General features: G+C 59.8%; 2 protein-coding genes across 2 annotated transcripts; one reads left to right on the top strand and one right to left on the bottom strand.

Annotated features, from left to right (window-relative positions):
- Nucleotides 1-6363: 6363 nt before the first annotated feature.
- On the top strand, nucleotides 6364-8590 carry LOC117644638 (pro-resilin-like; the record flags this gene model as incomplete). Its single annotated transcript, XM_034384249.1, has 2 exons — nucleotides 6364-7557; nucleotides 7856-8590. Coding segments are annotated over 2 exons (1803 nt in total), but the record flags the coding sequence as incomplete, so codon positions are not given.
- Nucleotides 8591-9091: 501 nt separating this feature from the next.
- Nucleotides 9092-15362, bottom strand: LOC117644880. The gene is made up of 6 exons (XM_034384550.1): nucleotides 15193-15362; nucleotides 12382-12955; nucleotides 11640-12004; nucleotides 10148-11524; nucleotides 9879-10058; nucleotides 9092-9793 (listed from the first exon to the last, which is right to left on the bottom strand). The coding sequence occupies exons 2-6, from the start codon at nucleotides 12940-12942 to the stop codon at nucleotides 9490-9492; spliced, it is 2787 nt and encodes a 928-aa protein (XP_034240441.1). The 5' UTR covers nucleotides 12943-12955; nucleotides 15193-15362; the 3' UTR covers nucleotides 9092-9489.
- Between the last annotated feature and the right edge of the window lie 151 nt (nucleotides 15363-15513).

The raw sequence follows: 15513 nt of genomic DNA, 5'->3' as shown, positions 1-15513 counted from the left end.
TGACCAAAAGACGACATCTGCGGTGCGGCGCGAGCAGCGCGAGCCACGCGTCAGTGAAGACCGACGACCGCGCGGCTGCGGACCGTGGCGGGGCGGCGCGGCAGCGCACAGTGGGCCAGAAGACCGGCGCAGGCGGCCCAAATTCTGAACGCATTTTGAGCTCAGAGTCGCTAAAAAGACACGAACCGACCGTGTGACCCCACCAATGGATTCCTCGTTCGGAGAGCAATCCATTGGTGGGGTCACACGTTCTGTTCGAGTCCCATTGAGCGACTCTGGAGCTCAAAACGCGTCTGGAGTTTTGACCGCCTCCACCGGTCTTCTGGCCCACTGTGCTGGAAGGGATAGCGCGTCAAAGTGATATCCCGCCATGTCCACTAGGAGACCTCCATGATGGCGTCGCGCCGAACTTGGACCACAACCACCTAAAACAGAGAGCACCCCACATTTTACAAAAAGTTATTCGGGTCGGAGTAAGCAGACTCGAGAAAGACTGGTTTTCCACCAACACGCGTCGAATAAGACATCCCGCGGAGAGACTTTTGTCACGTCACTTCGTCTCTCTCGCACACCTACGGGTCCTTTGTGTCACCCTGTCTCTCTCGCGCGCACTCCGGGACGACCCATGAGTGCGAGAGAGACAGAGAGCGACTCTCGGTCCGCTGACAGTGGCGCGACGCGGCCGTGGTGAAGCAGTACTTGGCCGTGATCCCGCCACTCCAGCCACACTCCAGGCACACTCTAGCTGCTTTTCAGCAACCGGACGGGGCCTCCAGCCAAGCCTCCAGTCCGCTCCAGCCCCAGCAGACAGACTCCGAGAGTCGTTTTCGTCGCTCTGTCTCTCTCGCACTCACTGGGCGACCCGTGTGGGTGCGAGAGAGACAGAGCGGCGGAGACGACTCTCGGAGTCAGTGTGCTGGAGGCCTAGGGCAGCCTTCCCACCCTCCGCCTCCGCGACGTCTAGCCGACGCGCCGACTTGAAGGACGCGGAGGGCGTCACACAGTGGGCCAGAAGACCGGTGGAGGCGGACAAAACCCTAGACGCCTTTTGAGCTCCAGAGTCGCTACATGGGACTCGAACCGAACGTGTGACCCCACCAATGGATTCCTCGTTCGAAGAGCTATTCATTGGTGGGGTCACACGTTCGGTTCGAGCCCCATTTAGCGACTCTGGAGCTCAAAAGGCGTCTAGGGTTTTGTCCGCCTCCACCGGACTTCTGGCCCACTGTGCGTCCGGCACAACGCAAGGGCACGCCGCCGCACGCTGCTAACGTTACAGGGCGTGCTGAGCGGTGCTGAGGCACAGAGCTGCACAGTGCACGCAGTCTCTCTCGCACCCGTTCGGGACCGCCCATGAGTGCGAGAGAGACAGAACGCTGTCCGGCATCGCTGCTGGTGTTGCGCACGCGTAGGCGTGGTCGATGCGACTGACGCCTGCGAAAAAAAAGTGGCCGCCGACGGGGATCGAACCACCAACTCGCGCGCTTGAACACCGAGCGGAATATTTATTCCTGGGTTACTGCTGCTCTTCCGCACGGTTATTCGGCTCGGCCCACATGACACGGTGCTGCGCACCGGAACCAGTTCCGCCGGACACAGCGCTGCGAAGCAGAGGCCCGTAACTCGGACGTAAGTGGCCAGTACCTCGGAAATGGCCTCACGCAGTTACAACCTTTTTGCACGAGCAACTTCGATAGGAAATTCGATTTGGATCGATTTGGTCCCGGAGACCGAGGTCGAGAGTGAGGTTCACAGCGCAGAAGTCCGCGGGGTGCGTCTTACAGTGAGCCAGAAGACCGGCGCGGGCGGCCAAAACTCTAAACGCGTTTTGAGCTCCAGATTCGCTTAACAGTACTCAATCCGAGCGTGTGACCCCACCAATGGATTCGTCATTCGGTGAGCAAGCCATTGGTGGGGTCACAAGTTTGGTTCGAGTCCCATTTAGCGACACTGGAGCTCAAAACGCGCCCGGGGCTTGGACCGCCTCCACCGGTCTTCTGGCCCACTGTGCGTCTGCGCGTCACGGGTCCCTGCAGACCAAGACGAGCGCAGGCCAGCACGCGACCGCCAGCGCCTCTGTGTGCACAAATTACGTCACGCCGATAAACTGCGCGTATCATCTGGCATAACGTTGCGCCCGCGTTACGCGTATCACGCCTAGCGCGGCCTAGCGCCTCACGGGCACGGGGTAGGCCGCCCGCCGCGCTGCGCTGCGCGCATGGCCGCCGGCTGCCTAACTCACAGGCGCTACACAGGCAAGACCGGTGGAGGTGGCCAAAACTCTAGACGCGTTTTGAGCTCCAGAGTCGCTAAACGGGACTCGAACCGAACGTGTGATCCCACCAATGGATTCCTCGTTCGGAGAGCAATCCATTGGTGGGGTCACTCGTTCGGTTCGAGTCCCATTTAGCGACTCTGGAGCTCAAAACGCGTCCGGAATTTTGTCCGCCCTCACCGGTCTCCTGGCCCACTGTGCCCCGCACGTACTTTTAACGAGATGTCGACCCCGCCGGTCAATGCGGCGCGCTTTTGAAAGGACGTTCCCGAGCGCCCGTTCTGCATTAAACAGACTGCCGGCGGGCCGAGTCGCACTGTCTCTCTCGCACTCACGGGGCGTCCCGGGGGCGTGCGAGAGAGACAGTGCGAATCCTTCTGCAGCCAGCCCATCTCCACCTGCAGCTGCGTACCGCGGTCCATCGCGGGGGGGGGGGGGGGGGGGTGCGCGCGCGGTGGGCCCCCCAGGGGGTGGGGAGCGGCGAGAAGGTGCTGTGGTATAAAGGCCCCGGAGAGGGCTGCGGACAGCACATCCCGAGCAAGCCTCACTCCAGCTCCACCAGAGCAGCAACAGTGCAGTGACAGTGGTGTGTGAGTGAGTGTGTGTGTGCGTGTGTGAGTGTGTGCGTGCGCGGTCTGTGATAGTGCCAAGGAGGGAAGCCCCTGCAGCCATGGCCATGAAGGTGAGTAGCATGTCAAAAATTAGGAACAAAACAAGAAAACCAAAAAGAAAATCTCATTTTGAAAATCAAAACGAGAAAAAAAATCTTTTGAGTTCAAAATTTGATCATGGATACAGCCGCAATTTTTTTGAAACATCAGCAAAGTATAAGTGATAAATGTTGCAGCTGTGTTCCAAATTTCTCAGATGTAATGTTTGATTTAAAAATTAGTCAAACTCGGTCAAATTGGAGCTGTGTTCCAAATATAGCAAATGTCATGTTTGATTTAAAATTTCGTCAAATTGGACTAAGTCGCAATTTTAAAATGTCTGCAAGGTGCATAGGTGACCAAAGTTTTAACCGTATTCCAAAAATCACAGATATGATTAAATTGATAAAATAGTCAGGATAGTGCGCGGATAAAAAAGTGATGGCGCCAGTCATCAAAAAGTTTCGGCTTACCTGAAGGGTCCAAGATTCGCGATGCTCGAGCTCGAAGACAACTTTGGCGGTGCTGCCAGCCCGCAGTCACAGTGGGCCAGAAGACCGCGGCTAGCGGCCAACACTCTGGACGCGTGTTGAGCTCCAGAGCATCTAGGCAGGACTCGAGCCGAACGTGTGACCCCACCAATGGATTGCTCTCCGAACGAGGAATCAATTGGTGGGGTCACACGATCGATTGGACTCCTGTTTTGCTTAGCGACTCTGGAGCTCAAAACACGTCTAGACTTTCGGCTGCCGGCGCCGGTCTTCTAGCCCACTGAGCAGCCTTCCCGGGGACGTCACTGCTCTTGATCGCCATCGTCGCGTCGTGGCCGCCGTTTGCCAGTGTCTCGGAACGCACTGTTTCGTCCATCCGTCTCTCTCGCACTCATGAGGCGCCGTGCAGGTGCGAGAGAGAGAGAGAGAGAGAGAGAGAGAGAGAGAGAGAGAGAGAGAGAGAGAGAGAGAGAGAGAGAGGCGCCACGACGAAAGCGGTGAAGTTGGAGGTGAAGTGCAGCGGGACCACAATGGACCGCGTCCCGCACAACAACTGCCCTGGATGCCCCCGTCGCTCTGTCTCCGTTGCACTCGCGTGGCTGGCGGACCAAGGGTGCGAGAGAGACAGAGCGACGAAGGCTGGCCTCGCCCCGGCCTCGTCTCGTCCAGGGAAGGACACAGGACACGGGACACAGGGCACAGCACAGGGTGTCGAGTGGCGCGTCTTCCCGCGCCATTCAGGACTCCCCGTCTCTGGACAGCGCCCAGCGCACAATGGGCCAGAAGACCGGTGGAGGCGGACAAAACTCTAGACGCGTTTTGAGCTCCAGAGTCGCTAAATGGGACTCGAACCGAACGTGTGACCCCACCAATGGATTGCTCTCCGAACGAGGAATCCATTGGTGCGGTCACACGTTCGATTCGAGGCCTGTTTAGCGACTCTGGAGCTCAAAACGCGTCTGGAGTTCTGTCCGCCTCCACCAGTCTTCTGGCCCACTGTGCAGCGGCCCAGCGGCGCCCAGCCAATCAGGGGCCTTGCCGCGTGCGAGCGGCCTTGCCAGGTCCTTCTTCACCTCCTCCGCGAGCGACAATCGGCAATGGCTGCATTCGCCAGCACTGAAAGCCGTGAATGTGTCCTGGGAGAAATTTTGGGGGCTCCGCGGCGACGCACAGTGGGCCAGAAGACCGGCGGAGGTGGCCTCAACTCCGGACGCGTTTTGAGCTCCAGAGTGACTAAAGAGGACTCGAGGACTCCACCGGTCTTCTGGTCCACCACTGTGCAGCGGTCTGCAAGGATGTGCTCAAATTCCATTATTTACATTTTTGGTGCCTTTAATTCTCAAACAGTTACTTTAAAAAGTTAGGCACACAATCACTTCAATTTGAAATTCAATTTTGAAATTGATTTACATTATGCATAGCTGTTTTCAATTTTTTCCAAAATCTCCAAATGTGCATGTTAAGTTAGCGCACCCTTCCTCTTAAACTTGTTACTTTTTGGTGCGTCCAAACGAGGCCTGCAATTGCAGGATCGTTAATCTTCAAAATTTCTAAACGCCACTTTCTTTTGTAAATTTTTTTTTCTCATAGCCGCAACCCACCTGGCCTCCGATTCAATTCGAATGCCTTTTTCTGCCGCGTCCGAGGCCACGGGGTTTTCGGAACGGGAAAAAAGGTGGCTGCTAGGCCGCGGCGTTCGCCTGGTTCACACCTTGCTTGCAGTGGCGGAGGCGCACAGTGGGCCAGAAGACCGGCGGAAGCGGCCAAAACTCTAGACGCGTTTTGAGCTCCAGAGTCGCTAAACAGGCCTTGAACCGAACGTGTGACCCCACTAATGGACTGCTCTCCGATCGAGGAATCCATTGATGGGGTCACACGTTCGATTCGAGTCCCATTCAGCGACTCTGGAGCTCAAAACGCGTCTAGAGTTTTGGCCGGCTCCACCAGTCTTCTGGCCCACTGTGAGGCGCCACGAGGCAGCAGACTGATTCCGAGAGTCGTTTTCGTCGCTCTGTCTCTCCCGCACCTGCAGGGGACGCAGCGTGAGTGCGAGAGAGACAGAGCGACGAAAACGACTCTCGAAATCCGTCTGCAGCTTACAAAGACGAGAGACGCGTGGCGCTGCAACGCGCCTCTCTAACCAAAGTCGCCCATTTCGAGACGTGCCTGTGGACTGATTCCGAGCGTCGTTCTCGTCGCTCTGTCTCTCTCGCACTCATGAGGCGTCCCGTATCGGTGCGAGAGAGACAGAGCGACGAAAACGACCCTCGGAATCGCCCCCGCTGGTGCACTGTGCGGTGCGGGGCGGGGCGGCGGCATGCATGCCATGACAAGCAGCGTCGCCGATTCGGAGCGACGGTTCATCTCTCTCGCACACCCATGCGGGCGCCCTGTGAGTGCGAGAGAGAAAGAGAGAGCGAGTCGGTCTGATGCCTGGCAATGCGATGTTTGGCAATAGGGGAAAGGATCCCCGCCGCCGGCCGAACAGCGCGCGGTACGCGGTGACGGTGGATGACAGCAGCGCGGCCGCCCCGGCCCCCGCAGCACAGTGGGCCAGAAGACCGGTGGACGCGTCCAAAACTCTAGACGCGTTTTGAGCTCCAGAGTCTCCAAATGGGACTCGAACTGAACGTGTGACCCCACCAATGGATTGCTCTCCGAACGAGGAATCCATTGGTGGGGTCACCCGATCGGTTCGAGTCCCACTTAGCGACCCTGGAGCTCTAAACGCGTCTAGAGTTTTGACCGCCTCCACCGGTCTTCTGGCCCACTGTGCGGAGGTGGAGGTCAGCGCTGACCCGAGCCACTTGGCCGTTACTGTCTCATCAAACTCACGTCCTTTCCTTTCGCCGCTGTGCAGGTGACGGTGCTGCTGGCCGTGGCCTTGGCGGCCGTCTTCGCCGAGGTCTTCGCCGAGCCCCCCGTGGGCCCCGGCCGCGACTACCTGCCCCCGGACAACGGCCTCACCGGCGCCGTGCCCTCCGGGTTCAAGGCGTCGCAGCCGTCCTCCAGCTACGGGCCGCCGTCCGGGCCCTCCGCGCCGTCCGCGCCGTCGGCTAGGTACGGCGCGCCGTCGGCGTCCTCGCGCAGGCCCAGCTCGCGCTACGGACCCCCAGGACGATCCGGGCCGCGCCAGAACGGCCCCGCGGGCTTCGGAGCGCCCTCGTCCAGCTACGGCGCCCCTGGTGGCTCCTCCGGTTTCGGCGCTCCTTCGTCTAACTACGGTCCCCCTGGTGGCTCCTCCGGTTTCGGCGCTCCTTCGTCTAACTACGGTCCCCCTGGTGGCTCCTCCGGTTTCGGCGCTCCTTCGTCTAACTACGGTCCCCCCGGTGGCTCCTCCGGTTTCGGCGCTCCTTCGTCTAACTACGGTGCCCCCGGTGGCTCCTCCGGTTTCGGCGCTCCTTCGTCCACCTACGGTGCCCCCGGTGGCTCGGCCCGCGGCTTCGGCTCCTCGTCGTCCTCTCGCGCGCCCTCGTCTTCGTACGGACCTCCCAGCTCGTCCGGTCGCGGTTTCGGAGCGCCCTCGTCCAACTACGGCGCGCCCGACAACATCCCTCGCGGGTTCTCGGCCCCCTCCTCCTCCTACGGCGCCCCTAGCGGCCGTGGTTCGGCGCGCGGTTTCGGCTCACCCTCTTCAACCTACGGCGCCCCTGGTGGCTCTTCCGGTTCCGGTTTCGGCTCCCCCTCGTCCTCTTACGGCGCTCCGAGCGACGCTGGTTTCGACGCACCCTCCTCGAGCTACGGCGCTCCTGAGGGCTCCTCCGGTTTCGGCGCCCCCGGCAGCTCCGGCTTCAAGGCTCCCTCATCGTCCTACGGCGCGCCTGGCAGCTCTTCCGGTTCCGGTTTTAAGACTCCCTCATCGTCCTACGGCGCGCCTGGCAGCTCTTCCAGTTCCGGTTTCAAGACTCCCTCATCGTCCTACGGCGCGCCAGGCGGCTCTTCCAGTTCCGGTTTCGGATCCCCCTCTTCGACCTACGGCGCGCCAGGTGGCTCTTCCGGTTCCGGTTTCAAGGCCCCCTCGTCTAGTTACGGTGCCCCTGGCAGCTCTTCCGGCTCCGGTTTCGGTGCTCCCTCGGACACCTACGGCGCGCCTGGCTTCGGCAAGTCCAACGGCGGCGGCGACGACGAGGACGACCAGTCGGTAAGTGTACCATCTTCACTCTCCCACAACGTGCAAACTGACTCCTTTTCAAACGCACAGTGCGCCAGAAGACCGGTGGCGGCGGCCAAAGTCCCGGACGCGTTTTGAGCTCCCGTGTCGCTAAATGGGACTCGAACCGATCGTGTGACCCCACCATTGAATTGCTCTCCGAACGAGAAATCCATTGGTGGGGTCACAAGTTCGGTTCGAGACTCTGGAGCTCAAAACGCTTCTAGAGTTTTGACCGCCCCCACCGGTCTTCTGGCCCACTGTGAACCGAACCCCGTAATTGCCGCAGGAGCCCGCCAAGTACGAGTTCTCCTACGAGGTGGACGCGCCGGAGACGGGCGCGCAGTTCGGCCACGAGGAGTCCCGCGACGGTGACTTCACCAAGGGCAAGTACCACGTGCTGCTGCCCGACGGGCGCGTGCAGACCGTCGAGTACACCGCGGACCAGGACGGCTACAAGCCCACCATCAGCTACGAGCAGACCGACAACGTCATCGGCGACGGCCGCAAGGGCGACGACGGCTACCCCAGCGGACCCAACAACGGCCAGGGCGGCTACCCGAGCGGCAGGCCCGGCGGCAAGAACGGACAGGGCTCCGGCAGTTACTCGTCCGGAGGCCAGGGTGGTTACTCATCTGGCAGCCAAGGTGGTTACTCGTCCGGCGGCCAGGGTGGTTACTCTTCCGGCGGCCAGGGTGGTTACTCTTCCGGAGGCCAGGGTGGTTACTCGTCCGGCGGCCAGGGTGGTTACTCGTCCGGCGGCCAGGGTGGTTACTCGTCCGGAGGTGGTTACTCGTCCGGAGGCCAGGGTGGTTACTCATCTGGAAGCCAGGGCGGCTACAGCCAGGACGCCGACGACGACGCGGTGTCCGTGGACGGGGCCCAGGGCCCCTACTAGACGAACCACAACCGTCCCCGGTCCCGGCAGGCGCCGCTGTGCACAGTGGAGCGGTGTCTCGCCGGGGTTGATCTCGACTGGACTGTCGCCTGTCTCCGCCGGCCTGTGTCTACTTTCTAATTTATTGCGGGGGAACGGAACTCTCAACGGGTGGCTGTCCCGCCGCCTCGCTTGCCATATTACTTCTTTTTGGGAGTCGGTGCTTAACCCGTTGTCAGGGTTCGAGTGTAGGAGTCGTTTGCTGGCCCCGCGGTAACCAGTGAGGGAAACAAAAAAAGAGCTACAAATTTGCTGTATTTTTATACCACTGTTTGAAGGAAATCCTAAGGACCCGTCTCATTTTATGACAATCCAGTGAGGCCATTTGTATGAAATTTTCTGTGGTGCCAATGGGACGAACCGTCTCTGCGTTGTTTGACAACTTCCCGGGCGTGCCATACAAACTAGGTCCAACTTGAGGCAGTCAGACTTTTATGTCCCAGCCTTTTCTCTCGGTTTTCGTCCCCTTCATAATGGCATTTTTGTGATAATATCGGAGTGTATAGTGAATGTTTGTGTGTGTGTAAATTCTGTCTTCATTGTAAGTGAGCTTGTATTGTATATATAGAGAATAAAATGATTCAACTCCTTTTTAATCAATTTTGTTTATTTTGTTGTTGTTTTTGAGCACAACAAAAATATTACGAACAGTCATCACAAATTTAATGACCTTATTCACAAGAATTAAGCGTACACACTCCTACATTAAAGTTTAAACATAACAAAAGATAAACAACTTGTGTTCCATTCACACACTGTACAAAAAAAAAAAGTCAGTCATCTATGTATCACAGCTTTTTTTTTCATTTCTTTTTTTAACAAAAGCAATAAAGAACAATAAGGAGCCATGACTACTAACTCCGTAGTTTCACAGAAACAAAACAATAGTTTTACAAAACCTTCAGGCAAGTTGAGCGTAAATTTGTTTCACGTTCTTGGTCAGTCTGGTTGAAAAGTACTTAAGTCTAATTGAGTCCCTTGCCGTGTCACAGCGTGCGGTAGGACACCTTCCCGCTGAGGACGTCCTTGTTGCCGGCCACCTTCTCCAGCGTGGAGTGCGCGTCGATCCAGGCGCGCCGCTCGTCCGTGGTGGCCGCCTCCCGGATGAACTGGCAGCACTCGTCGAACTCGCACACCTCGCGCCGCGCCTTCAGGGCCTTGACGAACTTCTTGCACGTCATGTTGGGCTTCCTCTGGGCCAGCTCCACGTACGAGTGGTAGGTGAGCGCGATGTCCTGCGCCAGGCGCGCGCACGGCGCCGTCGGCAGCACCCGCGCGTTGGCCGGGTCCCTGCAGGCGAAGAAAAACGACAGGGTGAGATCAGAAGGACACGGCAGTTGAAATGGGAAGCAATAAAGGTTTCGCTTGGACTTACTTGAGCAGCCAGGCGGCCCGCACGCGGTGGTTCACGTAGTCCTCGAACTTCTTCTCCGGCGGCGGGAACTGGGAGTACACCAACCTGCCTCCCTTGTTGCGCTTGCGAGCCAGCTGCCACATGGCCTTGTGGAAGGACTCCAAGGCCAGGGTCTCCGTGTCCTCGGGCAGCCCGACGTACCTGGAGCAACCAAAGAGCCGTCAGAAAAGTTACGTCTTTCAGTGGGTCAGCGCGGCTGTGCGCAAACTGCGGACTGCGGCGAGACTCACCACATGTCCATGGTGGCCTTGTTGAGCAGGGTGGGCCTGCAGGTCCGCGCGCACAGCGTGTCGTGCTGCTGGCCCTCCAGGGGCCGGCACTTGTCGACCTCCACGCCGTGCACGCACAGCAGAGGCTCGGCCTCGGCCACGCCCGTCAGGTCCTTGCGCACGGCCTTCTCCTCGTGGGCCAGCCTGTCGGGGTGGCAGCCGGCGGCGGCCAGCTGGTCCAGGCGCTTGGTGTACATGCGCACGGAGTAGGAGCGGCCCTTCTTGGCGCGCAGGCGCGCGTCGCGGCCCGACTTGGAGTACTGCACGCCCGACATGAGCGCGCTCAGCGTGCGGAAGTGCGCCCTGGGGAACGGCTGGTCCTGGAAGGCGGGCCCCGCGTACACCCGCAGCGCGTCCCAGACCTTGGCGGCGTCCTCCTCGCTCTGCGTCCACCAGAACTGCGTGAGCACGTCCAGCGGCAGGCGCGGGTCGAGCGCGGCCTGCAGCACGGCGCACGCCAGGCGCGCCGCCGTGGCGAAGGTGCCCTTGATGATGACGGGCAGCCCCACGGTGAAGGTGAGCGGCGTGGCCATGCCGCCGACGTACCGCCGCCACACGGCGCGCAGCTTCTCGGCCGCGGCGCGGTCCTCCGGCCGGGCCATCTCGTGCGCCTTCCAGGCGGCGAAGGCCTTCTCCAGCACCAGGGCCAGCGACAGCGCCACGGACGGCATGGAGCGGCCGCCGCGCACGAACCGCGACAGCATGTGCGCGTTCCACGCGTCGACCTGGGCCAGGCGGTCCGCGGGCAGCGACTCCGCCGAGGCCGGCACCAGCAGCACGCAGTCCATGTGCTGCCGCGTGAACGGGTTCACGCCGAAGCTATACGCGCCCGAGCTGAGCGCCTCGGGTCCTGCGTCCGCCGCGGCCACCTGGTCGTCGTTGCGGAGGTGCGTGCCGGCCTGCAGGCCCTGCACGAACTCGTCCTCGTTGAAGTCGTTCTGCTCGTCCTGCGCCTGCCACGGGTTGGCCACGTCCGAGACGCCGTCCGTGTGCTGCTGGTCGCGCAGCGCGAACAGCGTGTCCAGCCCGAACGTGTTGTCGAAGTTGGCCTTGACGTTGACCGCCAGCGCGCACTTGATCGGCGTGTTGAACAGGCGCCTCCTGGCGGCCAGACGCGCCATGCGCGCCGCGCGAGACTTGCCGCGAACCTTGTCCGTGACCGGTGGGTCCGGCATGTCCAGCTGGGCGGGCATCACGATCACGGCGTTCTTGCCCATCCCCAGGAACATGATGTGGTCCAGCAGCACCTCCTCCTGCTCGTCGAACTGCTCGCCGGCCCCGCCCGAACTCTTCAGCACCATCGGTGCGTAGGCGGAGACGCGGATCAGAGACCCATTCCTGCAGCAGACCAAGTGCACCATTAGCAAGAGAAAACCACGAATCCTGATCGGCCGAAGGGCTAGAGGGCTCGAAGACTAAACGGAACACTGCACGCATTTGAAAATCAACTCACTTGGTCTCGTTGAGGAAGCGCTGGCAGTAGCCCTGCACCATCTTGACGTCGTCGCTGACGGCGTGCCCGACGAACGGCTTCTTGGCGGCCGCCCAGTCGCCGTTGGCCACCGCGTCGAGGAGGGCCTTCTCCTCCTCGGCCGCCATCCGCCGCACGCGGTGCTCCTCGTTGACGGCGTCCACGCGCTCCCTCACCAGCCGCCGGATGTCGCGGCGGGCCTCGGGGGACGCGTTGGCGAAGCGCTGCGCCAGGTAGTGCACGCCCGTCGTCATGTCCGCCTCCGACTTGCCCAGCCCGATGTACTGGTCCAGGATGTCGACGGCGGTCACCGTGTCGGAGATGGGAGCGGCGCTGAACTCGATCAACTGGAATGGAAACGAGGAAACAGTTAGGTTTGGTTTGGTTGGCTTAGGTTAGGTGAGGTTATGTTGGATTTGGTTGGATTAGATTAAGTTAGGTTGGATTAGCTTAAGTTGGGTTGGATTAGTTTAGGTGAGGTTAGGTAAGGTTGGATTAGGTTAGAACTGCGAAGGCTAACCTTCCCCAACCTAATCCAACCTTACCTAACCTAAACTAATCAAACCTAACTCAAGCTAATCCAACCTAGAATAATCTTAGTTAGGGAAGGTTGGATTAGGTTAGGGAAGATTGGCCTTCCAGGTTCTGAAGTAACCTAATCCAACCTTACCTAACCTAACCTAATCCAACCTAACCTAGCCTACCAAACGAGAAGAAGGCTCACCTTCTTGTCGCCGCCCTGCGCGACGCGCGTGCGGTGCATCTCCAGCACGTGCCCGTCGAAGATGGCGGACAGCCCCACGTTCATCTGCTCGAGGTTGCTGTTGACGTAGCTGATGACCACCTCGCGGATCTTGAGGTCCTTGTGGTGCTGTGCGAGGCGCTGGCGGGCCTCCGTCACGCTGTGCTCGCCGATCTCGCCGTCCGTGTACACGTGCAGGTCGATGACCCCCGACGACGGCAGCAGCTCCACGAAGTAGATCGGGTCGGTGCCGCCGAGCGTCTCCGACTGGTCGCCGAGGTACTCCACCACGTCGTTGAGCGAGTCCTTGAACACGGCGGCGCTGCCCCAGAGGATCCACTTGGTCGGGCCGGAGGGCAGCTGGAGGTTCAGCAGGTCGTTCGTCACCCAGGAGGGGTAGATGACGTCCCCGCGGATGGAGCCGCTCACGTCCAGCGCCACGTACAGCGTGCCGCTGGCCGCGCCGGTGGCCGTGTCCGTGTCCATGGCCTCGGCCTCGACGGCCTGCACCTCGGCCACCTGCTTCGTGCCCTTGTTGGTCATGGCTGCCTCCAACCTGAAACAGAGGGCGAGAGTCAGAACACTGCAGCAGAGGCCGGGTCGGCGGGTGGGGACTAGAGGCCCTCGAACGAGCCGAAGGGATATGATGACTTCTAGCGGAGACCAACAAAAATTGTCCGCGATGCGCACCAGTGTCGAAAGGGTTGCCAACTTCAGCCTGCCCATCAAACAAAAAGTGGGGCGTTGCTTTCGAAAAGTCGCCGAGGAGGCAGGCTGAGTTTGGCAACCCATTCCACACTGGTGTATCGTGGACCATTTTTGCCCCCTTTGGAGGCAACACTCTAGAAACTGAAGAGTGTGCATGGCATGCTCCCCCATGGAGTATGCCACAAAGCACGCTCCATCCTGGAGTGTGCTTGCAAGCACACTCTACGGAGGAGCATGCTTGGCAAGCACGCTCTACGGAGGAGCATGCTTCCAAGCACACTCCAGGATAAAGCGTGCTGCGTCGCTATTGCAAGGCTCTTATGAACGAAGAGGCACGCCTTCATCCTAGAGTGTGCTTTGAAGCATGCTCCTCCGTAGAGTGTGCTTGCCAAGCATGCTCTTCCGTAGAGTGTGCTTGCAAGCACACTCTACGGAGGAGCATGCTTTGTGGCATACTCCCTGGAGGAGCATGCCATGCACACTCTTCAGTTTCTAGAGCAGTGGTGCCAAGGGGTTACCCACTCTTGTAATCGTGTGTACACTTCGTCCGGTAATCATTGGTAATCACGTACCATAACTGGCAAGTTTCGCCGTTTTTATAGGATTTTGGGGTTTTTTCTTATAAAATTAGGCCAAAATGCTCTTAGCTGGCCAAAATTATGGAGTTTTTTGAGAATGTTTGTAGGCAATCACTGGTAATCAGTAATCCTGTGTACACTCCTGAGGTGAGTGGTCAATACCCCTTGACTGGTGCGCACACAGAAACGCTGCAGGTTGCCTACCGGCAGGCAATGGGACTATCGATGCTACACTGCGCTCTTATCGCTGTCACCATCCCAGCCGTCATTGCGTGCCGCGCCGAGTTGCTACAGTTGGCGGTCGAGGTCGCGGGCCGTGGGCGGCAAGGGAGGGAAGGGGGGGGGGGAGTGAAATGACTCACCGCGAGGACCGCGAGGCGATCCCGTCGCCGAGTGGGTTGCCTACTCACGCGGCGTTGTACAGACCGTAAACACAGTGGGCCAGAGCCAGAGGACCGGCGCAGGCGGCCAAAACTCTAGACGCGTTTTGAGCTCCAGTATCGCTAAACAGGACTCGAACCGAGCGTGTGACCCCACCCACGGATTCCTCGTTCGGAGAGTAATCCATTGGTGCATCGTGGAATTTCCGTCTTTTTTCCTGGCAAAGCAACGCTGACGCATCGGTCGACAAGGGCTGTCCGGGACGCTGATAAAGGGAACGGCTAATCGGACTGCGTTTGCGCGTTTGGCGCGTCTACGTCACGAAAAGCTACGAGCCCGATCCGCCCACTCGAGTTGCAGTGTCGCCGACGGGAAGTGCGTCATAGCGCCCTTCGTGCAAAACCTGGCCTAGCAGACTGATTCAGAGAGTCGCTTCCGTCGCTCTGTCTCTCTCGCACTCATGGGGCGTCCCGCACTGTCTAGTACAGTACTGTCAAAACACAGGACCAACTTCCCATCTCATCGCCACACCTGCAACGAGTATACAGCCCAAATACTAGATTCCACTTCCAATCTCATCGCCACACCTGCAAAGGTATCTATAGCGTTGAGTGAGATCACTCACACCGAGTCAAAGTCCGGCCGACTACCGAAAGACGGAAAAAGTACACGCAGTCGAGCTCGCGTCCTGCATTCTTTCCAGAGGACTGTTTTTTCTGTCGTCCGCACAGTGGGCCGGAAGACCGGTGGAGGCGGACAAAACTCTAGACGCGTTTTGAGCTCCAGAGTCGCTAAACAGGACTCGAACCGAACGTGTGACCCCACCAAAGGATTCCTCGTTCGGTGAGCAATCCATTGGTGGGGTCACACGTTCGGTTCGTGTCCCATTTAGCGACTCCGGAGCTCAAAGCGCGTCTAGAGTTTCAGCCGCCTCCACCGGTCTTCTGGCCCACTGTGGTTCGCTTCCGCAGCGAGACGGCAGATTTGCCCAACGTTGCGCAACATCGACACACCCACACGCGAGCGCGTCCGGAACCGGAACCCTTGCTTTACTTTCGGGCTGGGGGCGGACACGGCCGCTGCACGCATAAAGAGGGAAGTACCCGCCGGGCCGCTGTTTACTTACGAGTGCAGCAGACTCGAGACTTGTTGTGTTTGGGTGCCGGCGCGGCTAGCACGGGCGCCGTGTGGATCTGTGGCTCACGGCGGCGGCGCGGCGCTGCAAGCTTGAGCCCGCCGAACGGAACCAGCGGCCGGATAGTCAGCCGGCTTCCGCTACACTGGCCGTGGCCGTGGCAGTGCCGCCGGCCGGGCCGCCGACGCGCGTCGCCGGCACGTCGGGCGCCGCGGCGGGGCGGGGGCGGGCGGGCGAGGCGGGGCGGGGCGCGGCCAGCCTGTCGAGCGATCGGCGGCGCGCACTCTCGCTGTCTCTCTCGCACCCCTACGG

The sequence above is a fragment of the Thrips palmi genome, unplaced genomic scaffold (genome assembly GCF_012932325.1).
Source record: "Thrips palmi isolate BJ-2018 unplaced genomic scaffold, TpBJ-2018v1 HiC_scaffold_18, whole genome shotgun sequence".
In the NCBI taxonomy this organism is placed as follows: Eukaryota; Metazoa; Arthropoda; class Insecta; order Thysanoptera; family Thripidae; genus Thrips; species Thrips palmi.
This window is presented reverse-complemented; position numbering and strand designations above follow the sequence as displayed.